Consider the following 26,892-nt stretch of genomic DNA (forward strand, 5'->3'; position numbering starts at 1 on the left):
CTTTTATATTACTTTTGAAAACATTTTATCACCTCCTTAGTTTGATTCCTGACACACCAAACGATGTGCTCGAATCCCTCAAACCAAGGCTTTGATACCAACTTGAATTGACCCAATTTTACCAAGAAAATTTTCTTTTTTAAGTTAATCAAAACCAATCTCATAAACCATAGTTTTCCAAACATATGTTTTCAAATAACATTCATTACATCATTGTTTTCCCTTTTTAAACATCAGAGGGCCCCAATAACACTAAAATATAGAGATAGAGTGCGTGCCACGTCATCACGTTGTGTAAAATGCATTGGTTTTATTCCTACTCTAAAAATATAAATTTAGCACACAAAGGTAATGAACCTGTCTTCTAGTGGTATAGGTAAATAACTAAGGTGTCGAACTCAGGGAACGGAAATTAAACTAATAACTAATTTTAACTAGACAAGTAATAAAAGTAAAGGTTTTTTCTCTAGTTTTACAAGACTAGAAACATAAATACACCTCCTAACACGTAATTAACTAAACAACTAAAACAAGTAAAAATTCACCAAATTTAATAAAAGGGTTTCTGTTTAGATCTAACTAATTCACTCCTATGGTTAATTTTATGATAAAGTATTATATTGATTGTTATTGGTTACCAACTATAGTGATTAGATTCGCATTCGCTATTACCAACCCTTAGGAAATTAATCAATTCAAGCAGTGATCAAGTGTTTAACTAATTAACTCCCTAGTTCAATTATTTAGATTAAATAAGATTTGTAATTGGTTAATTAAATTGGTAGTTAAACTAACCTCTTGTTTGTTGGTTTACCAAACAAGCTCACACATTAATTTACCCATTCTCTAATTAATCCTAGTTTCATATTCACTAACCCTAAGCATATAATGAAGTGTTCACATAAATCATACGAGGTTAACAATTAAAAGATGTTCATGCAGCCTAACTGTCTTCCAATTAGTAGAAAATAGTTCTAATTAATGCATAAGGTTCTTTAACAAACTTAGTTTAATAAATCACCAATAATCAGTCAATCAAAGTATAAATCACACCATAGGAGTAAATTAGTCTTTCCTAAACAGAAACTATAAAAATTCAGCTCATGATTACAGTCAAAGAAAAGCTAAAAACAAATTTAATTGATCTAAACATGATTCACTTCTAGATTAAGTGGAAGATTTAACCTAATTCTGTGACATCCCCAAAATCTCGGCCAGAAAAGACCGATTTTCATTTATGCTTTTAAAATAATTTTAGAGTAAATCCTTTTGATTTGAAAGAGTTGCGGAATTTGTTCCCAAAAACAAAACATGATAAAATAATGTTTACCAAAGCATTTCATAAAAGAAATGTATTTTCAATATATAATCAAAACTCGGGGTGTCATGTTTCGATACAGACAAATAAGCATAAACGATAACATTACAAGTCTTTCAACAAATATATACATATACAGACTTGTAAACAAAACAACTTGATGGTTCATCCATCTTATGCCCTCGTGCCACTTCCTGTAATACAAATAAAACTGAGTGGGTCAGGCTTGGGAGCCTGGTGAGCATATAGGGTTTTCAACCCACAATAAATAATCATATTTATTTTTCACCAACCAACAATAACCCAATTACCCATTCCCATTATTCTCATTTTATGTCCCTAAGACAACTAACATAAGGGACCTAGTCTAAGAATATTTCATCGGGGCGACAACACATGCTTCGGGGGTACCTCAACAATATAAGTCAAATAAGGCAACCATGAGGGGGATGGAGTACAACGAATGAACACCCAAGTTCATTAACACCTACAGGTGGCGAACCTGCTAATGTTCCACAAGATTATCTAGAAAAATCTATGGTCGTCATCTAAACTTCGCTAGATGACTAAATCAAACAACAACGAGGCCTCTCATCTGTTTATTACACACCAACTATCTACCCATGTTCTACCCAACATATTAGTAGATAAAAATATACATTTTTATACATAGTTTTAAAACCTGTATAGCATGCTTTAATCAACACATATTTCACATAAAAGATGAGGCACACACACACACATAACACGTATTTCATAGAGAATAAATAATATCTATGAGATAGAAGAAAGTGAATACACATTCACACATATAAACAACAATATACTTAATACACTCAAACCATACTTGTATTATTATCGTGTTTATGAAAGGTATTATACACTCACGTGATCAGAAGATGATCGGACAGCACTACGACTTGCAGAAGTAGTATTCTTCAGCAAATCTGGAAGATCTCTGCAAAAATCGAACTTCTCGCGGGCAGAACTTCGACTCAGGAACCGCACTTCTCGGGATCTTCGGGATCTCGGGACTTGCTTCGGGGCTTGAGAATAATACCGGGGCTTCGGGGTATTTCTGGCACGCAAATCGATGCAAAATGGGAGAGAGAGGAGAGAAAAATAGAAAAGGAGTCGGCTACCCTCGCATCCTATTTATAGGAGGCTGGAGCCTCGGAGTACGCGGGGCGTACTGGTCCGAAATCGTCACTGCTTACGTATCCGAAGTCCTTGAGTGCGAGTGTCGACATACCTCGGTGTACGCGGGGGGTACACGAGTACGCGGGGCGTACTTCGGATGAGTCTGATGACTCGTCCTCGGATAACACCAGAATTAAAGATTAAATTTAAATACAAATTATTTAATAAACTTCGGAAATTCATATCTTCTTGATACGAACTCCATTTTCGATGTTCTTTATATCCACGCGAAGGTGAGACTACGCTCTACAACTTTCGTTTAGACTTCGTCGGCTAATTTTAACTTTATTTTTATTATTTATTTTTAATAGGCCGGGAAAGAAACACTTCGTTATAAATTCATAACTTCTTCGTTTGACGTCCGTTCTCGCCTAACTTTTCATCGCTTCGATACCAACAACGAGATCTTCGATTCTCGTTTAGATTGTTTCGGCAAAAAACCACTCGATCTCAAATCGAGTATTTCAGGCTGCATACCGCTAAGCCGAAACTTCGATAAATCATAACTTCCTCATACGAAGTCAGATTTGGGCGTTCTATATATATATTCGGAAACCTCGTTTCAACTACTACAACATTATCCAAAGATATCAAGTTTATTTTATACTTAAATTTTGACGCTTGTTTTTATTTTTAATTAATCAAACCATATAATTAAGCAATTAAGCACAAAACACATAATACTCAAATAATACACTCTTATTATTTCAAAACGGGTTACAAAGGTTAACCTAGACTATTACATTGCTAAAAATGGCAAGCTCGGAAACACAGGCGTTACAATTCTCTCCACCTTAGAATGATTTCGTCCCCGGAATCACACATTAACAAACAAATGCGGATAGCGACTCAACATGTCACTCTCCGTCTCCCAGGTGAGATTCGGCCCATTTATGTGTTTCCATCGGACAAGCACTAACCCAACCATTTTGCGTCGCAACTTCTTAGTCTTTCGGTCAACAATTGCCTTTGGTTCTTCAATCAACCTTTTGTTCTCATCAATTCTCAATTCAGAAACTGGAATTATATCGAGAACTTCTCCCGTGAACTTCCTCAAATAACACACATGAAAAGTGTTGTGAATTCCATTCAGTTCTTCGGGTAATTCAAGCTTGTAAGCCTGGTTCCCAATCCTCTAAAGAACTTTAAACGGTCCAATAAACCTTGGACTCAACTTTCCCCTTTTTAAGTCCCTTCCACGATGATACTTTAAGCAAAACCGAATCTCCAACCTCAAAAGTCATCGGTCTTCGCTTCTTGTCAGCATAGCTCTTTTGACGATCTTGAGCTGCTAACATTCTTTCCCTAATTATTCTCAACTTTTCAGCAGTTTGATGAACCATCTCCGGTCCCATAAACTGCTTTTCCCCAACCTCAAGCCAACAAGACGGCGTACGACACTTCTGTCCATACAAAGCTTGATAAGGTGCCATCTTAATGCTCGAGTGAAAACTATTATTATAGGAAAATTCTACCAATGGTAAATGTTCATCCCAATTACCTAGGAATTCCAAGGTACATGCTCTCAGCATATCTTCAAGTGTTTGTATCGTTCTTTCACTCTGACCATCAGTCTGCGGATGGTAAGTTGTACTTAAACATAACTTGGTACCCATTTCCTCTTATAGACTTTTCCAAAACCTTGAGGTGAAACGGCTATCACGATCCGATACAATCGTTAACGGAACACCGTGAAGCCTCACAATTTCATTCATGTAAGAATTTGCAAGCTTTTCCATAGACCATTTCTCCTTGGCTGCTATGAAATGCGCACTCTTAGTGAATCGATCAACGGCCACCCAAATCATGTCGTGACCACTTTTTGTTTGGGGTAGTTTAGTGACAAAATCCATAGAAATGTCTTCCCACTTACCCATAGGCACAGGCAATGGTTCTAAACTCCCATACAGTTTCTGATGTTGTGTCTTTACTCTCACACAAGTTACACACTCAGCCACATACTTTGCAACATCAAGCTTCATCGTCGGCCACCAGTAGTAGGGTTTCAGGTCCCTATACATTTTAGTGCTACCGGGATGAATCGAGTATATGGTCTTGTGAGTTTCTTCCATCAGAAGATCTCTGATTCCTCCTATCTTAGGTATCCAAATCCGATCTTGGAACACCTTCAATCCATGACTGTTTACACCGAACACCAATGTTTTGCCCAAACATTCCTCCTTTCGGTCATTCTTTTCAGAAGCTTCCCCTTGAGCTTTCTTTATACTTTCCACAATGGTCGAGACAACTTCAATTCTCAACGCTCTTGGCCTTTTCCTTTCAAGATTGACTTTCCGACTGAGAGCATCAGCAAAAACATTAGCTTTACTGGGGTGGTAAAGTATCTCGCAATCGTAGTCTTTAAGTAATTCTAGCCAGCGTCGTTGCCTCATATTCAATTCCTTCTGATTAAAGAGATATTGGAGACTCTTATGATCAGTAAAAAGTTTGCACTTCGTGCCATAGAGGTAATGCCTCCATATTTTCAGAGCGAAAACTACCGCTGCCAACTCCAAATCATGAGTCGGGTAATTCTTTTCATGCTCCTTCAGCTGTCGAGATGCATATGCTATCACCTTTTCTCTTTGGGTCAAAACACAACCCAATCCAACACCAGACGCATTGCTATAAACAGCGAAGTCTTCAACTCCATCGGGTAGAGAAAGTATCGGTGCCTCGCATAGATTCTTCTTTAGCTTCTCGAATGCTTCTTTATGCTTATCACTCCAAGCATAAGTAGCTCCTTTGTGGGTCAAAGTTGTTAATGGAGTAGCAATCAAAGAAAAGCCTTGGATAAACCTTCGGTAATATCCGGCTAATCCTAAAAAGCTTCGAATCTCCGTGGCACTTTTCGGTTGTTCCCACTTCATCACAGCTTCAATCTTTGTTGGATCAACCATTATCCCTTCTTGGTTGACCACGTGACCCAAGAATTGGACTTCACGAATCCAAAAATCACATTTGGAGAACTTCGCATACAACTTCTCCATCTTCAAAACTTCTAACACTTCTAGAAAGTGTCTGCCATGCTCCTCATGGATTTTCGAGTAAATCAGAATGTCGTCTATGAACACTATTACGGATTTATCAAGGAAAGGATTACAAACGCTATTCATTAAATCCATGAATGCTGCGGGAGCATTGGTTAGTCCAAAGGCCATAACCAAGAACTCGTAGTGTCCATATCTAGTTCTGAATGCAGTCTTCTCGATGTCTTGGTCTCTTACTTTAAGCTGATGATATCCTGACCTTAGATTGATCTTCGAGAAATAGCTCGAACATTGCATTTGATCAAACAGGTCATCAATCCTCGGCAACGGGTATCTATTATTTATTGTTACCTTGTTCAGCTCTCTGTAATCAATGCACATTCTCATACTTCCATCTTTCTTCTTCACAAATAACATCGGAGCTCCCTAGGGCGATGAACTAGGTCTAATGAAACCTTTGTCCAACAACTCCTGAAGTTGCATCATCAGCTCCTTCATCTCCGTCGGTGCTAATCGATAAGGTGCTTTTGCTATTGGCGTGGTTCCTGGTAACAAGTCAATTCTGAACTCCACTTGTCTATCCGGTGGTAATCCAGGAAGATCTTCGGGAAATACTTCCGGATAATCACACACCACTGGAATACTCTGCATCACCTTCTTTTTCTTCTTAGCATCAATCATGAATGCTAAATATGATGTACATCCCTTGGTCAAACACTTTCTGGCTTTCATTAGAGAAATGATTCCATAATTCACTCGCCGTTTGTCCCCATACACCATAAACGAATCTTCCCCAGGCGGGTTTACTTTAACTATCTTCTTCTTGCATAAAATTTCGGCATCATTGGCGCTAAGCCAATCCATTCCCAAAACGATGTCGAAACCATTAAGTTTGATAGGCAATAATTCCTCGAGAAACTTATTCCCATTAAGGTCGATTAAGATGTTTTTCATACGATGGCTAACAGGTACAAACTTGCCACTAGCAACTTCGACTAATAAAGCATTATCTAGTCTATCAACAGGCAAGGCTAGTTTTCTACCAAACTCATGCGAAATAAAGGAGTAGTTGGCTCCAGAATCAAACAAAATTGGAGCAGATAATTCGTTTACGAGAAAGGTACCTGAAGCGACATCAGCTTCATCTTTCGCGGCCTCAAGTGTCATCTGGAAGGCTCTCGCCTTCGGCTTTGGTGGAATGTTGGGCCTAGTTGCCTCCTTCTTCTTCGGACAGTCTTTCAAAATATGCCCCTCTTCATTACAACCAAAACACATCCTTTTGTTGTTCGGACATTCATTGGCAAAATGTCCAACCTTTCCACACTTGTAGCATGTTACATCCTCGGTACATTTCCCAAAGTGCTTTTTCTTACACTTATCACACCACTTCGCTTTGCCTCCTTTTCCTCCAAACTTTTTCGATTAAGATTTCGAAAATTTGCCTTTCTTACCGGAACCAGATGTTCCCTCAAACTTTCTTTTCTCACCAACCTCAACCTTGTCGGTGGTTCTCCCCTTAATCATGTTCTCAATAGACTTGGCAGCCCAAATAGCTGCCTCTAGAGTATGTGCCTGACGTACTGGCACCTCGTACTCCCATGGGAGTCCTTTTGCATACCGGTCCACCTTTTTCAGCTTGTATGGGATGATACGCAAGGCAAACTCCATCTTATCGGTGAAGTTACGGGTGTATTCATCAACTGACATGCTGCCTTGCGTCAATGTCAGAAACTTGTTCTCTAGTTCCAACAGATTTTGAGCCGAGCAGAACTTGCGCTTGAACTGCACCAAGAATTCTGCCCATGACAATTGTAGTGGCTCATTAGGGCTTAAAGTCTTCCCTAGAGTGTTCCACCAACGAACGGCTCCACCTCGGAACTGTCGCACTGCATAGATAGTCTGCAACTTGCCTCTGCAGCCACAAGTCATGAAGGCTAACTCCATTTCGGAGATCCAATCCATAACCCCAATCGGATCCTCCTTTCCATTGAAGGTTGATGGTTTGCAAGTTAGAAAGTCCTTGTACTTGCATCCCATTCCATCATTCCTTCCATCATGGTTATCTTGCCTAACTATCGGTGGGTTGGCTGGACCAACAGACCCACTGAAGTTTCCACCTTCCAAGTGCCCTTCATTTAATTCAGGCTCTTCCACACGAATTGACAGTTCTTCACGATTCTATTGAAGCAACCGTCTAGTTTCATCCATCTGACGATCCAACATCATCTGAATCATCATTTGCACACCAGACATGGTTATTGGCTCAGGCGCTGCTGCTACGACAGGTATTTGTTCAATCACTGGTGGTTGATTCCTGTTTTCATCAGCATTTCCAACTCCACTTCTTGTTCTCACCATTTTTGATCTACACACCGAATAAGTTGAAATTAGATCCTCAATCACGATAGATATTCAAATCATCCTTATCACTCCGAAACGTTTACATGCTAGTTCTAAATTCGTAGACGTACGCTTAGAATCCTACACACATAAGGTTTCTAGATCCGATCGGCAACAGACCATAGATCCGAACAACTAATATCATATATGGCAACATATAACATTTAGCACATAAAATCATTTTAGGCAACTTTCCTAAAATAAACTAGTGCTCGTGTCTAAAACATAACAGACACACATCTCAAAATTTCACTTAGCATTCTAAGTTTGAGTCTAGAAATCCTACAAATTCCTAGTTCGCTTAAACTAATGCTCTGATACCAACTGTGACATCCCCAAAATCTCGGCCAGAAAAGACCGATTTTCATTTATGCTTTTAAAATAATTTCAGAGTAAATCATTTTGATTTGAAAGAGTTGCGGAATTTGTTCCCAAAAACAAAACATGATAAAACAATGTTTAACAAAGCATTTCATAAAAGAAATGTATTTTCATTATATAATCAAAACTCGGGGTGTCATGTTCCGATACAGACCAATAAGCATAAACGATAACATTACAAGTCATTCAACAAATATATACATATACAGACTTGTAAACAAAACAACTTGATGGTTCATCCATCTTATGCCCTCGCGCCACTTCCTGTAATACAAATAAAACTGAGTGGGTCAGACTTGGGAGCCTGGTGAGCATATAAAGTTTTCAACCCACAATAAATATTCATATTTAATTTTCACCAACCAACAATAACCCAATTACCCATTCCCGTTATTCTCACTTTATGTCCCTAAGACAACTAACATAAGGGACCTAATCTAAGAATATTTCATCGGGGCGACAACACATGCTTCGGGGGTACCTCAGCAATATAAGTCAAATAAGGCAACCATGAGGGGGATGGAGTACAGAGAATGAACACCCAAGTTCATTAACACCTACAGGTGGCGAACCTGCTAATGTTCCACAAGATTATCTAGAAAAATCTGTGGTCGTCATCTAAACTCCGCTAGATGACTAAATCAAACAACAACGAGATCTCGCATCTGTTTATTACACACCAACTATCTACCCATGTTCTACCCAACATATTAGTAGATAAAAATATACATTTTTATACATAGTTTTAAAACCTGAATTGCATGCTTTAATCAACACATATTTGACATAACAGATGAGGCACACACACACATAACATGTATTTCATAGAGAATAAATAATATCTATGAGATAGAAGAAAGTGAATACACATTCACACATATAAACAACAATATACTTAATACACTCAAACCATACTTGTATTATTATCGTGTTGATGAAAGGTAGTATACACTCACTTGATCGGACAGCACTACGACCTGCAGAAGTAGTATTCTTCAGCAGATCTGGAAGATCTCTACAAAAATCGAACTTCTCGCAGGTAGAGCTGCGGCTCGGGAACCGCACTTCTCGGGATCTTCGGGATCTCGGGACTTGCTTCGGGGCTCGAGAATAATACCGGGGCTTTGGGGTATTTATGGCAAGCAAATCGATGCAAAACGAGAGAGAGAGGAGAGAAAAATAGCAAAGGAGTCGGCTGCCCTCGAATCCTATTTATAGGAGGCTGAAGCCTCGGAGTACGCGGGACGTGCTGCAGTACGCGGGGCGTACTGGTCCGAAATCGTCACTGCTTACGTATCCGAAGTCCTCGAGTGCGAGTATCGACATACCTCGGTGTACGCGGGGCGTACACGAGTACGCGGGGCGTACTTCGGATGAGTCCGATGACTCGTCCTCGGATAATACCGGAATTAAAGATTAAATTTGATTACAAATTATTTAATAAACTTCGGAAATTCATATCTTCTTCATACCAACTCCGTTTTCGACGTTCTTTATATCCACGCGAAGGTGAGATTACGCTCTACAAATTTCGTTTAGACTTCGTCGGCTAATTTTAATATTATTTTGATTATTTATTTTTAATAGGCCGGGACAGAAAAACTTCGTTATAAATTCATAACTTCTTCGTTTGACGTCCGTTCTCGCCTAACTTTTCATCGCTTCGATACCAACAAAGAGATCTTCGATTCTCGTTTAGATTGTTTCGGCTAAAAACCGTTCCATCTCAAATCGAGTATTTCAGGCTGCATACCGCTAAGCCGAAACTTCGATAAATCATAACTTCCTCATAAGAAGTCAGATTTGGGCGTTCTATATATATTCGGAAACCTCGTTTCAACTACTACAACATTATCCAAAGATATCAAGTTTATTTTACACTTAAATTTTGACGCTTATTTTTATTCTTAATTAATCAAACCACATAATTAAGCAATTGAGCACAAAACACATAATACTCAAATAATACACTCTTATTATTTCAAAACGGGTTACAAAGGTTAACCTAGACAATTACATTGCTAAAAATGGCAAGCCCGGAAACACAGGTGTTACAAATTCGCCTTGAGTCTTCTAAGGATCAAAGATTAGGGTTCTTCAGGTCTCCAAGGGTCTCTTCAGTTGCAAGTTATTCTCCAAGGAAGCCAAAAAAAACTCCTCAATTTGGGATCTCATCCTCTATTTATAATTATCTCAAAACAGGGTCAAATCGGCGAGTAGGTGCCCAACTCGCCAAGTTCCTTTGAGAAATATGTGTACGGCAAGGTGTCTGGACATTACATCGCGAACATTCAATTGGACTCGCCGGGTAGCTTCTGGACTCGCCGAGTAGGGTCATGTTTGTTCTTCTTTCTTCATTCTCCAGCTTCTGATTGCTTCTCCTTCTTTCTTTTTGCTCTTAAGCTTGTTTTCTTGACTGAAAATATAATTTAGACATTATTAAGTACCTTTTGTCCATATTATGCAAATAATTAGCTAATAATTGATAAAATTCTATACTAAACACATGGTTAAATATGCACATATATATCAAAATACCCCACAATTGACTTTTGCTTGCCCCCAAGCAAAACCGAATTTTAGCATACTAGAATCACATAAGATAATTCCTATTCAACCCAACCATTATGCCAAGACCACAACGCATGCATTTGTGTCTAAAATTTTCCTAAGGCACCCCCCATACTCTAAATACTCACGGTCCTCATAAACATTCGCCTACTTTTTCCGAACAACGCTCATTTTATGCATCCCTCCGAATCCATCCGCAGAAAACCTCCTAACCTCAAGGTATTTTTGGTTGAGCAACCCAAGCATACATAATCTAGACAATTACCACTATGGAGCTCTTTTGGAATTCTTCACTTCTTTGATATTTGATCTTCAATTTTTGGGTATCTTCAACTATTGAATTTCTCCAGAATTTTTTCTATCTTTGATCTTCATACTTTGACTTTGATGCTCAAAAAATTCTTCAAACTTTTTCTTGTAATTCTCTCTCTTTTTTTAACATGTAACTCACTTTTTTTTTTTCACTCAAAACCCTACATGCTTAAGCAGTGACGCTCAACTTCAACCTTTATTGGTTAACGATAATAATTTTCATGGATACATTTATGGTACACGATGCCAAACGTATTGCATCCTTCAAACTAAGCGAGGTCGTGTTTTTGTCCCATGATTTGACTAGAATAAGGAGGCCACAAATGCACTAGAACGTATATAGGCTCAACTAAACATTTGGATCTTCATGCAATCTTCAACATAATTCTAACATGGAATCCTACTTACTTTTACCATAGTTTTCTAAGTTAAGTCCTAAGCAATGTTTTATGCAAGATTTTGTAAAAACAAAAAAGCCTAAATTAGGATTTGGATTCTAAATTGACTAAAATGTTACCAACCCCCTACCCCACACTTAATTTATGCAATGTCCCCATTGCATGTTATGCATGAAAAAGAAAAACACAAGTCAAAAGAAGGAATTGGAACAAACTCCCCTGAGATAGCAGTCGCGAGGTTGATATTCTTCATGTAAAACTCCAACTTCAAATGTCTTTAGACATGGAAACAAGTCATCCATGCCTTAGGTATCATGTCGCGTGTGGTAAACATTTAAATAGCTATAATTGTTTAGGACAAAGCTTCTCAGAAACCTTCCGGGAATGAATCTTACAAAAGTATGGATAAAGGCTGCAGTGAATGTGCCCAAAACAGGTCTTGAGAGTGAAACATTAAGGGACTCGGCGAGTAAGAAGGGAACTCAGCGAGTAGAATGGCCCCCAGCAGAAAATCGAGGAATTGCACATGAACTCGGCGAGTACCGTAGGTGCACTCGGCGAGTAGCAGCTGAGTCGAAAAATTGATTTTTCTGTTGCTTATCCTTGGTTGAAGTGTTGAAACAGGTCACTTCGGTGACTCTTCTTTCATTTTCTTCAATAATGATGAATCTTGTCACTCTCATTCCTAACAGACTCAACCTTAAATGTAACATTTGACATTCTTATCTACACCATCCCTCACTTTAGCCTTGACCAATGAGACTCCAAAACATACCATAATCTTCAAACCTGAAAAACAAAGTAACCACAAGTGAAAGAAAACGAACAAAGTCCTAATTAAGGTTCGGTTACATCAAATTCTAAGCACAAAACAAACGAAATAAAAACATCCAAATAAAAAAAAACAAATTCAAGCTTCTTGTTCCATGTATTCTCCTCCTGCTCCACTTCCACCTGCTTGGTTGTTTCTCCTCTACATATGCTCCTCCCAACTCATAATGTATGGATATCGGGGCCCAGGCCGTGAAGCAATGTGCATTTGTTCAAAGAGATAATTGAATGACTCATTGTTATAGTTAATGCCTCGGCCAATATCATCCAAATACCCACGATACTCCACGTTATTCCACCCCTGATTCTCATCTTCCACCGGGATAACCGGTGGGTCTTCTTGGACCCGTTCCCTCCTATGTCGAACTCTTCTTCTCGGCTCCTCGGGAAGAATCACCTCGTCTTCGTTTGGGATTGCAAAAGAATCCCCAAATTTTTCCACAATCCTCGCCCTCCGGAATAATGTAATGCTAAATGGAGGAGGAGAAATCAAGGTTAACGCCCTTGCCTCTTGCATATCCAAAATACCGTATGACCTTGTGAGTCTTGTTATAAACATACCCCCATCAATTTTGGAGGTAATCTTCTCCTTTACCGCTCCATCCACAAGGTATCTTATCAAACAATAAGGCAAGTTGCAAAAACCGTCCGGGGTGATGATGCTCCACAAATAGAAGATGTCGAGGGTAAGAACTTTTTCATCATCCTTCCTCATGTTTATGGTACTACCAATGAGGCGGTGAATGAGACGATGGATTAGAGAACGAATATGGCCTTCTTGAGCAGAAGAGGGAATATAAACCCGGTTTGCAATACTGTTCCACCAAGTGGAGGCAACAACTTCCTTGGGAAGATCCTTGTGGCATTGCTCTAAAAATGCGTCAAAATCCTCTAACATGATGACATTTTGGTCATAGAGACCTACCCTATAGGCAAGTTCTGCTATGCTGCAATGGTGCAGCTCCCCTCTGAGGCAAAAAGTGATAATGTTTGTGTTATAATATTCACTACCACCCCGAAATGAGATAGTAGCAAAGAATTCCCTACACAGTTCTGTGAATATGGGTTCTTGTATTTTAAAAAGTTGCATCCACCCATCACATATTATTGTTGTGCCTTCCACTTCGAAAGATTTCACCAAATAAGGGGTTAACTCCTCTTCCAACCCGGTTTGACTTAGCTAGTCCTAATTAATTGCATTGGGGAGATAGATCTCTTTTTGTTTCAATGCCTCCAATCTATTTTTCGCCCGAGCTTGCGACGACCTTGAAGTGATTTGTGAGAAAGCAAGCCATGGAATGTCTCTATAACTTCCTCCCCGTGAAATCTGGCCCCTTCTAGACATGATTTCTCCAAAACAACATCAAGAAAATAGCAAAGAACAACCTAGATAATTAAAACTGATCATAACAGATTCAACAAAGCATGGACTCGCCGAGTCCAATGAACTACTCGGCGATTAGGATGAACTGCGATGGCAGTTCCTCTCTTTGTCCATATTGGGTCAACAAAACACATATATTTGCTATGGGGTTTGCTGTTCTAAGTCCCTTAAGCATAAATTCGCAAGAAATTTTGTCAAAATCCTCTTAATTTATCCTAAAATCAAAACCCTAGAATTTGAGAAATCCTCCAAATCCGAATTTAACAAAAATAAGTACTCAAAACTGTTAAAGTTGGGACCTTTAGCAAGAATCCAAAGGAAAAATCTTACCTTTTGCTTCGTAGATGAAGATTCAGCAAGAATTCAAAGGAGTTGTTTGACAGGAAAAAGAGTGCTCGGCGAGTATGAGGCGACTGATGAAAAGGATTGGGGTAAAAAGAAACCCTTATTTACAGATTGTGAAAATTCAATTGAAAAAGTGAACTCGTCGAGTAGGGACAACTACTCGCCGAGTAGATGTGTGAATTAGCAATTTTTCGTGTATTTCAAGAACTACTCGCCGAGTAGATGTATGAACTCGGCAAGTAGATCATTCAGTTTGAAAAAAAAACTCGATTTTTTTAAGCCGCCACCCCACACTTCGAGCATTGCTTGCCCTCAAGCAATCCTATTAAGCATAATTTCAGAAGAAGATTGAAAAAAAAAGATCCTAAAAGTGAAAAGCAAAAAGAAAAATGAAAAGAAATGCAAACTCTAAACTCGGGTTGCCTCCTGGAAGCGCTTCTTTTTAAGGAGTCGTTAGTTGGACTCCTTCCCGCTCTATGTTTCTGCCACGCCTTCCAGCAGCAGCGCTTCTTCAAGTCCTTCATTTCTCGAGATTCCTTCTTCATATTTTTCACCCGATGTCCATTAACCTTGAAAGGAGTGCCTTCTTTTGATAGTAACTCGATAGCTCCATGTGGAAAAACTTGCTTTACTGTAAATAGACCATCCCATCGTGACTTTAGCTTGCCCGAAAAGAGTTTGAGCCTTGAATTAAAAAGCAACACTTTTCGTCCTTCATGAAAGTCCTTATTACCCTTGATTCTTTTGTCATACCAGTTCTTTGTTTTTTCTTTGTAAATCAAGGAGCTAGTGTAGGCCTCATTCCTAAGTTCTTCAAGAGCATTTAATTACATCAATCAGTTGGTTCTAAGTTCAGCTACATCAAAATTGCACATTTTTAAAGCCCAAAAAAATTTGTGCTCTATTTCTACCGGTAAATAACATTGCTTTCCATAAACTAGCCTATATGGTGTAGTACCAATAGGTGTTTTGAAAGCTGTTCAGAAGGCCCAAAGTGCATCATCTAACCTATCTGACCATTCCTTCTGATTTCTACCCACCGATCTCTCCTAAATTCTTTTTAATGCTTTATTTGTCACTTCAGTTTGCCCACTAGTTTGTGGATGGTAAGATGTAGAGAATTTATGGGTCACCCCATATTTTCTTAACACTTTTTCTAATTGATCATTGGCAAAGTGAGTGCCCCGGTAACTAATAAGATCTTTAGGAACTCCAAATCTTGAGAACAACTTTTTTAGAAAGCGCACCACCACCCAAGCATCATTAGTTGGTAAAGCTTGTGCCTCCGCCCATTTGGATACTTAATCAACCGCCACCAAAATATATTTGTTCCCTTTTGACATTGGAAATGGTCCCATGAAATCGATCCCCCACACATCAAACACTTCACACACTTGAATACTATGCTGTGGCATCTCGTTTCGGGATGATATGTTTCCCACTCTTTGACATGCATCACACTCTTTAACATATTGGGTAGCATCTTTAAAAATTATGGGCCAATAAAACCCAATATCAAATATCTTCTTAGCCGTGTAATGTGCTCCATGATGTCCACCGGTGGGCCCGCTATGGCAATGCTCCAAAATTTCTAGGCTTTCCTTCCTAAATACACATCTCCTTATGATTCCATCCGCACAGCTTCGGAAAAGATATTACTCGTCCCAAAAGTAGTATTTTATTTCTGAAAAGAATTTCTTCTTTTGTTGATGGGTAAAATATTTTGGGATAAATTTGGTGCTAAATAATTAGCTATCCGCAAACCATGGCTCCTCCCCCGTAGTCACTAAAATGTACTCGTTCGGAAAGTTGTCTCCAATTTTATCCTCTTCCAATGCTTCCAAGTGCGGGTTTTCTAGTCTTGATAAATGGTCGGCAGCTACATTCTCGATTCCCTTTTTATCGCGTATTTCAATGTCAAATTCTTGTAAGAGTAGAGCCCAACGTATCAATCTTGGCTTTGCATCCTGCTTGACAAACAAGTACTTAATGGCAGAGTGGTCAGTAAAAACAATGGTTTTAGATAAAATAAGATAAGGGCGGAATTTGTCAAAAGCATACACCACGGCTAGTAATTCTTTTTCAGTTGTGGTGTAATTTTCTTGGTCCGGATTGAAAGTCTTGCGTGCATAATAAATGGGTTGAAAGTGCTTATCAACCCTTTGGCCAAGTACAACTCCTAATGCAAAGTCGCTCGCATCACACATTATTTCAAAAGGTAGGTTCCAATTCGGGGCAAGAATGATCGGCACATTAGTTAATTTTTCTTTCAAAAATTCAAAGGCCTCTAGACACTCTTTAGTAAAATTAAATGGTGCATCTTTTAAAAGTAATTGTGTTAGAGGTCTAGTTATTTTAGAAAAATCTTTTATGAAACAACGGTAAAAACCCGTGTGACCCAAAAAACTCCTAATGCCCTTTACATTAGTTGGTGGAGGTAATTTAGCAATTGTATCTATTTTTGCCCGATTCACCTCAATCCCCGCTTTGGATACCTTGTTGCCTAAGACTATACCCTCTTTAACCATAAAGTGACATTTTTCCCAATTGAGGACTAAATCGGTTTTTTCACATCTTGCAAGCATTAAATCAAGGTTAGCAAGACAATCATGGAAGGAAGATCCAAAAATAGAAAAATCGCCCATAAATACTTCCGTGAATTTTTCCACCATGTCATGGAATATGGCCGTCATGCACCTTTGAAATGTCGCAGGTGCATTGCATAACCCAAAGGGCATGCGGTGATAGCCAAAAGGCCCACTCGGGCAAGTGAAAGTAGTCTTTTTTTGGTCAATTGGGCCTATGGGTATTTGGAAGTAACCTGAAAATCCATCTAAGAAACAATAGTAGCCATGGACGGACAATCTTTCAAGCATTTGATCAATAAAAGTCAAAGGAAAATGGTCTTTACGAGTGGAATCATTTAGTTTTCAATAATCGATGCACACTCGCCAACCGGTTACCGTTCGGGTCGGAATAAGCTCGTTCTTCTCGTTTGTTATGACCGTCATCCCTCCTTTCTTGGGCACCACTTGAACAGGACTAACCCATGGACTATCAAAAATAGAATAAATGATTCCCGCATCTAAAAACTTGACTACTTCCTTCTTGACCACTTCTTGCATGTCCGGGTTCAATCTTCTTTAGTATTGAACTACCGAGTTTGCTTCTTCTTACAGGTTGATCTTGTGAGAGCAATAAGCGGGGCTTATTCCATTGATATTGGTGATACTCCATGCAATAGCACTCTTTCTCTTCTTTAGGACATGGACTAATTCTTCTTTTTCAGATTAAGAGAGGTCAAAAGCTATTATAACAGGTTTTTGTTGACCATCTTCAAGGAATGCGTACTCCAAGTGATCTGGTAGCGATTTCAGCTCAATTTTCGTGTTCTGTATGGTGAACACGTCGAGTCCAGTGAAGGGACTCGTCGATTCCTAGGCAGAATACGCGATATCTTTGATTTCTTCATATGGACTCGGCGAGTAGAACGGGTCTACTCGGCGAGTAGGCTGCTCAGTGGTTTTTATTAGGTCATTATAATCAGCTTCTTCCAGCAATCTCTCTATTTCCAGTAGGTCTCTTTCAGCATCAAGTTCTTCATCAAAGGCGATGGTGGACTTGTTTGGTTCTTCATTGTTCCATTCCTCCATTGATTCATCCAACATATGAATTGCAAATGGTGTGTCATCACTGTTTCTTGCATGCTTCATGGCTTGATCAACCCCGAAAGTGACTGATTCATCTCCCACTCGTAGAGTAAGTTTTGAATCTCGCATGTCAACTATAGCGCTTGCGGTGTTAAGGAAAGGTCTTCCAAGGATGATCGGGACTTGAGGATCCGCTTCCATGTCCAAGATTATAAAATCCGTGGGAAACACGAACTTATCCACCTTTACCAAAAGATCTTCACAGATTCCTCGTGGGAATGTAACAATTTTATTTGCTAAGTGGATTGCCATTCGAATTGGCCTCGGTTCCGGGAGATCTTGTTTCTTGAAAAATGAATATGGCATGAGGTTTACACTTGCTCCTGAATCAGCCAAAGCATAAATGGTGGCCAAATTCCCAAATTGACAAGGCAATGTTAAGCTTCTCGGGTCACCCTTCTTCTTCGGTAGCTTATTCAACATGGCAACCGAGCAATTCTCATTGAGAACCACTTCACTCACTTCTTCCATCTTCCTTTTATTAGTTAGAAGCTCCTTGAGAAATTTGGCGTATTTTGGCATTTGGGCAACCGCTTCTATGAATGGTATGTTGATTTGAAGAGCCTTTATGTGTTCTAGAAACTTCTGGTAGTGTTCTTCATTCTTTTCTTTCTTAGCTCTGGCTTGATATGGCAATGGAGGCTGATATGGATTTGCAGGAGGTGGACTTTTCTGATCAGGTGGCGGACTCGCCGAGTCAATATCGGGGACTCGGCGAGTAGGGTCTAGGCTCAGCCGTTTTTGCTTTTGGCTCGGGTTCTCTACATCCTCCTTTTGTAACTTATTGGGATCTTCGTTCTGAACGGGAGCCAGGGGATTAATGATCTTCCCACTTCTAGTTCTCACAATATTTATATGCGCACCTCGTAGGTTGTTTTCAGTTTTACTAGGAAGTTCTCCCGGTGATTCCATCCGCACATTTGGTGGGCAAGTTGCCCCAGTTGTGTCTCAATGTTGTGGATAGATGCTTGTTGATTTCTATGTATTGTTCTTGTCTCTTGTATTCCAGCATCATGGTCATTGTGTCTCTTTTCTGAAGCAGCTACAAATCTAGTGAGCATGTCCTCCAAACTTGGTTTTCTTTCTTGCACCGGCTCCTCATTTTGGTAAAAACCTCTTCCTTTTTGTTTATATTTCTCCTCCTTAGCCTTCTTGTACTCATCATAAGGAAGCCATTCCTTCTTTCGTTTTCGCCAATCATCATCATATTTGTCACCATTGGAGTAGCATACTTGCGCCTTCTTGTTCCTATTCTCGTCCAAGTGAAAATCTCTAGTAAGATGAGGTCCATTGCAATTCTCACAACCCACTCAAATAGCATGTATTGTTTGATCCATTTTATCCATCCTTTTATCCATGGTTTTCAACATAGCCATAACTGCTGACAAATCTTCTGATGTTGCATAAGCTTCTCCCCTCCTCGTATCATTCCTTGGGTTGTGGTATTCCCTAGAATGATTAGAGAATTCCTCAATTAGTTGCTTTATCAATGGGGGTGCTTTCTTTGTGAGTGGGCCTTGCGAGTCAAGTAATTGCCTTGTTGTGACATTTACTCCATCATAGAAAATGGAGACTTCTTGTTGACTATTGAGATCATGATGTGGGCAATTCCTTAGTAGACTTTTGTACCTCTCCCAAGCCTCATAAAGTGATTCTCCAGCTTGTTACTCAAAGTTGGCTATGGATTTCTTTAACTTGGATATTTTGGAAGGTGGGAAAAATTGATCAATAAACTCTTCTTTCATCTCGGCCCATGTGGTGATGGATCCGGGGGGAGGTGACTTGAGCCAATCCTTTGCAGCACCCTTCAATGTAACCGGAAGCATGCGAAGCAGCTGAGTCTCGCAAGGTATGTTTGGAACATTGAAATAATCAGCTACATCATTAACTTCATCCAAGTGTTTGTAAGCATCTTCATGGTCTTTTCCGTAGAAGGGGATCTCCTTGAGCTGGTCAAAGGTGACTTCGTAGGTGTATTCGAGCCTTCAACGTCCTTGCCTTTGTTTTTTCTCAACGCGGATTCTGGGTCTTCAAAGGGGGGAACCAAATGAGTGTTGGATCCTCTGGTCATGAAAATCCTGCAACCAGAACAAGAGAAAAAAAACGCGTAAAAAGAACAAAGAATGAAATAGAACAAAATTAAAAACAAACTGCCAATCAGCAGTGGACTCGCCGAGTAGGGTCAACTGCACTCGGCGAGTTCACTGTATAAAAAGCTAAAATGGATAAATTTAATAAAAACGACTAAAAACTAATAATTACTAAAACTTAATCATAATTACTGAATTACTAAAAAAAATAACTTGGGGTGAGATAATCCAACACAAAGGATCGATAAAACTAGGAATTAGATTTAATTTTTGAACCGTTCCCCGGCAACAGCGCCAAAAACTTAATGTGTGTAAAATGCACTGGTTTTATTCCTACTCTAAAAATATAAATTTAGCACACAAAGGCAGTGAACCTGTCTTTTAGCGGTATAGTTAAATAATAGGGCTGACAATTCTCGACACGACCTGCGACACGACCCACGACACGACACGAAATAAATGGGTTTGGGTTGAGTTTTTTGACCCGCCAACCCGCCAACCCATTTATTAAACGGGTCATATATGGGTTTCTCAAAAAATAAACGGGTTAACCCGCCAACCCGTTTATATTTTTAATAAACAGTTATTTTATTGTTAAATGTATTTATGTATCAAGTATTAATATTTAATAAATATTATACAATATATACCATTGATTCATAGACCATTTGATTATTTTGACATTTTAACTCGTGGTGGATGGCCTAAGGGCATAAGTCGTAACCTGTAAGGCTAAGTTTGTAACAAGTTTTTATGAATGTTTTTAACTTTTATTTGGATGTTTAAGAATTAAATGTCTAAAATTCGGATATGTTTGCATCGACCATCAAGAATTTATTTATGTTTAATTATCAATTTATTTATGGAATCTGACCCACGAACCCAAATCTGACCCACTAACCCACGACACGCCAACCCGAACACGACACGATTGTCAGGCCTATTAAATAAGTAGGGTGTCGAACTCAGGGAACGAAAATTAAACTAATAACTAATTTTAACTAGACAAGTAATAAAAGTAAAGAGTTTTTCTCTAGTTTTACAAGACTAGAAACTTAAATACACCTCCTAACACGTAATTAACTAAACAACTAAAACAAGTAAAAATTCACCAAATTTAATAAAAGGGTTTATGTTTAGGTCTAACTAATTCACTCCTATGTTTAAATTTATGATAAAGTATTATATTGATTGTTATTGGTTACCAACTATAATGATTAGATTCGCATTCACTATTACCAACCCTTAGGAAATTAATCAATTCAAGCAGTGATCAAGTGTTTAAACTAATTAACTCCCTACTTCAATTATTTGGATTAAATAAGATTTGTAATTGGTTAATTAAATTGGTAGTTCAACTAACCTCTTGTTTGTTGGTTTACCAAACAAGCTCACACATTAATTTACCCATTCTCTAATTAATCCTAGTTTCATATTCACTAACCCTAAGCATATAATGAAGTGTTCATATAAATCATATGAGGTTAACAATTAAAAGATGATCATGCAGCCTAATTGTCTTCCAATTAAGAGAAAATTGTTCTAATTAATGCATAAGGTTCTTTAACAAACTTAGTTTAATAAAATCACCAATAATCAATCAATCAAAGTATAAATCACACCATAGGAGTAAATTAGTCTTTCCTAAACAGAAACTACGAAAATTCAGCTCATGATTAGAGTCAAAGAGAAGCTAAAAACAAATTTAATTGATCTAAACATGATTCACTTCTAGATTAAGTGGAATATTTAACCTAATTCAGCTTGAGTCTTCTAAGGATCAAAGATTAGGGTTCTTCAGGTCTCCAAGGGTCTCTTCAGTCACAGGTTATTCTCCAAGGAAGCCAAACAAGTCCTCAATTCGGGATCTCATCTGCTATTTATAATTATCTCAAAACAGGGTCAACTCAGCGAGTAGGTGCCCAAATTGTCGAGTTCCTTTGAGAAATACGTGTACGGCAAGGAGTCTGGACATTACTTCGCGAACATTCAATTGGACTCGCCGAGAAGCTTCTGGACTCGCCGAGTAGCTTCTAGACTCGCCGAGTAGGGTCAGGTTTGTTCTTCTTTCTTCATTCTCCAGCTTCTGATTGCTTCTCCTTCTTTCTTTTTGCTCCCAAGCTTGTTTTATAGACTGAAAATATAATTTAGACATTATTAAGTACCTTTTCCCTTGGGCTCAGAAGTATCTGAAACAAATCAACAACCTGTAAGCGAAATGCTTAGTGAGTTTCCTAGAGTATACCATACATATTCCCATACACATATTATGTTAGCTAATAAAGCTATAACATGTCATAGAAACCATTCAATATAACCCAGCAAGAATGCCATGGACTACCCCACATGGTCTTTACCTAGGACTGCCATGGGCTACCCCACATGGTCTTTACCTAGGAATGCCATTGGCTACCCCACATGGTCTTATATCCAATCCTCCGGGGTCTTCCATACCAACATAATATCACATAACATATCAATTCATAAACGAATAACACACACATAACATGATCACATAATGGGCCGACCATGGTGCCGTAGACCCATAGGTATGGTGAGAAGACTCACCTCCAACTGCTAAAAACAATAGTTGCTCTCTTAACAGACTGAAACCACTGGTGTTGTACAAGAACAATATTAACCCAAGATTAGGGTTTGATCATGGCTAAACTGAAAACTCAACCCCAAAGTCCTTCCCTAGTGGCCCAAAAGTCTTCCTTGTCTAATGGGCCCTAACATCCATTGTCAAAATTTATTAATGGGCCACATGGCCCATCAAGGTCCAACTATAATATTTCCAGTCCAAGACTGATCAATTGATCCATTAAATCGAAATATGGCCAGACCCAATTATAGATTAAGACCCAAAAGGCTTAGGGGCCTAAAACAAGTCCAAGTCCATCAGGGGTGCGTACGCCATGCGTACCACTATGGTACGCACAGCGTACCGGGCTTCTACACATTACACGCATCGTTCTCTAAGCTACGCCCAACGTAGGAACAGATAAGCACTTTTTCCATTAAGTGCATATTTCTTGATAGATCCACATCCCAAAGACAGATCTGAGCACATGTTATTGTCCTAGGTCATAAAGTTGGCAACTTTATGACCTTCATGCTTTGAATGACCTCAAAACCTCATTTCTCACTCAAGACCTTGAATAAGAACTCTCAAATCATGCATGGAGTCTTAGCACCCACCAAGCTCATAAGTTTATGCATTTAGCATGCATATAAACCACATATTTGGACATCTCAGTCCCTGGAGTTGCTTCACATCCAAGAGAAGGCCTATATTCAACAAAAGGGGACAAAAAGGAAACCCTAACTAGATCTAAAGAACAATATGGAAAGGTCATGACTTTATACCTCCAGAAGCCTCCCAAGGTGAACTATGTAGAGAATCTTGAAGCTCCAAGCCACTTCAAGCTTGCTTAGGATCTCCTTCTTCTTGAATCAACATCACAATGACCACACAACGCACTCCTTAGGCTCAAAGTCTTTCTTACAAAGATTGTCAGGTGATGAGGGACGAAAATGAGGCTCTAGAGGCGAATAATGTCGGGTCCAAAGGCTTAGAGGCGTTTAAATAGGGGACAAGTCCACACATTAGGGTTTTTCATCCCTAGCGTGAACGCCCAACGTAAATCAAGGTACGCCCCGCATACCCTGATTCCTCCGCGACCACAATCATGCAGTACGCTAAGCGTACTCTTAGGTATGCCCAACGTACTTAAGGGACCAAATATGTAAAATTATCATTCTTTAGGGTTTTCAAGGCACACCGGAATTTTGGATGTTACACTATATATAGAAAAGGAGATTTTGGATTTTATGGGATAATTAGATTATCTTAATTTTAAATTCTAAATTTTTTGAATTCTAATTTTTTTAAAATTAGTTTAATTTTAATTTTATTCTGTTAGAATCACATTCTTATGCAATGCTATTCTATAAGAATATCAAATAGAAATTAATAGAGTTTAATCTTGAATGCTTAAGGTATTGTCAAATGAGAATGAATATCATAACATTATTTAATCATTCTTCAAAAATGAGCTGAATAACATAGAATTTAAATAGCAAAAATATTAATGTAAAATATATTTTTGCAAGATTTGTTTACATTTTCTCATAATGAATTTAAAATATAAGTAGAAACTGAAATACATCAAAAGTACAAAAAGTCTTGAAAACATTGTTAAAATTCTTAGAAGAATGTCTTCTCCTTCATGGTTCATTTCAAGAATGTATGTAACCACATACCAAAACAAAACTTCATTGTTCTCTAAACAGAATATGAGAAATTCTATAAGAATGATGTACAAATACTTTACACTGTAACTATAAAAAAAAACAAATAGTAAATAAATCAAACTATACATTCATCATTCTAAATTTAATGTACTCTAAAAGAATAAAACTATACATGATGATAATTGAGAATGAGAAATAAATTTTATGAAAATAAACATGCTCATTCTATGATGTATACAATAATTACAAAATATTATATCAAACTTTCCTATAAAACATTTCTTATTTATAAAAGAAAACATATGAAATTTCTAGTCAAAAGTATAAAAGGATCTCGAAAACTAAACATTATTCCGAGGCGATTCCGCTTCCGAAAGCGGGTACCCGGCTCCGATGCTCATCCCAAATTTCGAAGATACAAACTCTTTCTTCTATTCATGTTTTCAAATGGATTCTCCGTTTTCTCGATTTTAACATAACCTAAATTTTAGATTAACACTTTTGATTCAACCTTTCCGTGTATGTAGATATCTCCCAAATCGGGCAGAGGCAGATTAGAAAGTTTTTGGTTTATATATATATATATATATATATATATATATATATATATATATATATATATATATATATATATATATATATATAAGCAAACTTTGTTCATATGACGATAACTTGATAAATATTATAAAAACAATAGAAACAAATGAAAGAAAATACAATATATAATCTTACATAGCTATACGAATCGCTAGGCTTTCATTGCATTATTGGAAGCAAAATTGCTTCTCAACTCTTCATAATTTATATTCTCTACTATGTCATTCTCAATAACTATGATTGCCAATCCATCAACTATTTCTTATGACTTTTGTGGATTGTAAGTAGGACTTTAATAACCATAATTATGATCTCTATCAACACCTACATTATCAGCATTAATATTTTTGATTTTAAGAAGAAGTTTGAGGTATTTTTTGGATAAACCAATCACGAACTCTACTTTGATACCTTTTTCTTCTTTTTCTTCTTCTTCTTCTTCTTCTCTCTCTCTCTCTCTCTCTCTCTCTCTCTCTCTCTCTCCCCCCCCCTCTAAAGTTTTCCACGACCCAATAGATGCTTAGGAGACAATTTTTTAAAATTATATATATGACATAACATTAATAATAATATGAAAATCATAAACATTGTTCTAATCAACTATGCATATGCCAGAAAACGAAATTGTAATTACAAAAACTAATGGGAACTAGTAACTAGAAAAATCATTCAAAACAGGTCTCATATTTTATTATTCGAAATGTGTTTTAGTGTGTTACATTTGTTAATCAACAAAAACAATCAAAATATAAAAGCACAAGCTCTTGTTAAGATGTTTGGAATTAGAACAAAACATAGGATCTTGTTTGTCATAAATTTAAATTATCCCAAAATGCAATATTTAATTTTAAGCTCAATTTTCCGATATATGAGTTATTGAAATTTTAATTGTAGTGTGAGCTATTGAAATTAAAAAAAAAATGGGTTTTGGTGTTTTTAATTACGTGATTGTCGATTTCTAGACAACGAACTAAACCATACGTGAAGTTATGGGCCTGTTCGGTCGCACACCCTCAAAGACGCCCATGTCGTTGAGGAAAGAGATGGAAAGGAACGATGGTTGTGTGTGGCGCAAGTGGAACATCCACATAGGTAGGCACTGGTTTAAAGATATAGACGATAGAGTAGGTGGTGTGGGGAAGGTGCATCAGTATTTAATGTTTCTATTACTAAAATTATAATTATCTAAAAATTAAGAAAAAAAATAGAAAATGTACAATATTCTATTTTTATATGCGTCAGTAACCAAGATATATAATTTCTTCATACCATAGACACACTCTATAAACATTACAAACTGTGATAAAGTATGAGATTTTGAGCAAACCATACAGACCAACATAAACCAAAACTGCAACTTACTCTTTATATTTTAAAGACAACACATGCCGTTAATCATAAATTATATTATATAAGATCATTTTTAATGTTCAAGTGTTCTTACATAAAATCGTTCGAAATTTTCATATCAATGATGGCTACTTTCTAACTAATTACATATTTCTAACATGAAAATATATATATATATATATACACACACACACACACTACCCGTTTACCCATGCCAAACAACGGATGTAAGTAGGTTTTTTTCAAAAATTAATTTCTAGAGACGATTCGGTGACTAAGTTTATTTCATGGATAGTTTCTTTTTTTCGATTAATTTTCTTTCGAAAGCTTGCGACCTTTATTTCTTGTTAAATAAGCCAGCATGTCTTAAGGCGATGGTGATGATGTAAAGGAAATGTAGGGAGATGAAGTGATGGTGATGGGGCATAGGGGAAGGCACTGCACTACTAGAAAACATGGCGTTTTCCTACGGAAAATAGCTACGGAAAATTTCTATAGCTAATTAGCTACGGAATCGCTACGGATCAACGACAGAATGGGATGCCCTAGTTTAGTAACGGAATAGCTACGAAATAGTTATGGATGCGGGTCTGTAGCTATTTCGTAGTTAATTAGCTACGGAATAGCTACAGATGCAAATCTGTAGCTAATTAGCTATGGAATGGCTATGGAATAACTACGCATACTAATTACCTACAGATTAGCTACGGAGTATGTTTTTCGTCAGAATTCCGTAGCTAATTCGTAGCTAAGTAGCT

General features: G+C 37.9%; 1 protein-coding gene across 1 annotated transcript; it reads right to left on the reverse strand.

Moving 5' to 3' along the window:
* Window positions 1-15,878: 15,878 nt before the first annotated feature.
* LOC145059909 (uncharacterized) lies at window positions 15,879-18,752 on the reverse strand. Its single transcript, XM_079007672.1, has 3 exons — window positions 17,623-18,752; window positions 16,520-16,704; window positions 15,879-16,426 (listed from the first exon to the last, which is right to left on the reverse strand). The coding sequence occupies exons 1-3, from the start codon at window positions 18,750-18,752 to the stop codon at window positions 15,879-15,881; spliced, it is 1,863 nt and encodes a 620-aa protein (XP_078863798.1).
* Window positions 18,753-26,892: the final 8,140 nt, after the last annotated feature.

Source organism: Lactuca serriola, chromosome 6 (assembly GCF_051521515.1).
Source record: "Lactuca serriola cultivar US96UC23 chromosome 6, Lser_US96UC23_V15, whole genome shotgun sequence".
NCBI lineage: Eukaryota > Viridiplantae > Streptophyta > Magnoliopsida > Asterales > Asteraceae > Lactuca > Lactuca serriola.

Bases quoted from the DNA above. Each gene is read 5' to 3' on its own strand.
- LOC145059909 (XM_079007672.1), bottom strand. From the start codon at position 18,752: ATGGAATCACCGGGAGAACTTCCTAGTAAAACTGAAAACAACCTACGA. The intron at 16,705-17,622 runs GTTCTACTCGCC...AATGCTTGCAAG, and splicing joins CCTACTCGCCGAGTAGACCC to ATGTGAAAAAACCGATTTAG. The intron at 16,427-16,519 runs GTTTTTACCGTT...ATTTTACTAAAG, and splicing joins GAGTTTTTTGGGTCACACGG to AGTGTCTAGAGGCCTTTGAA.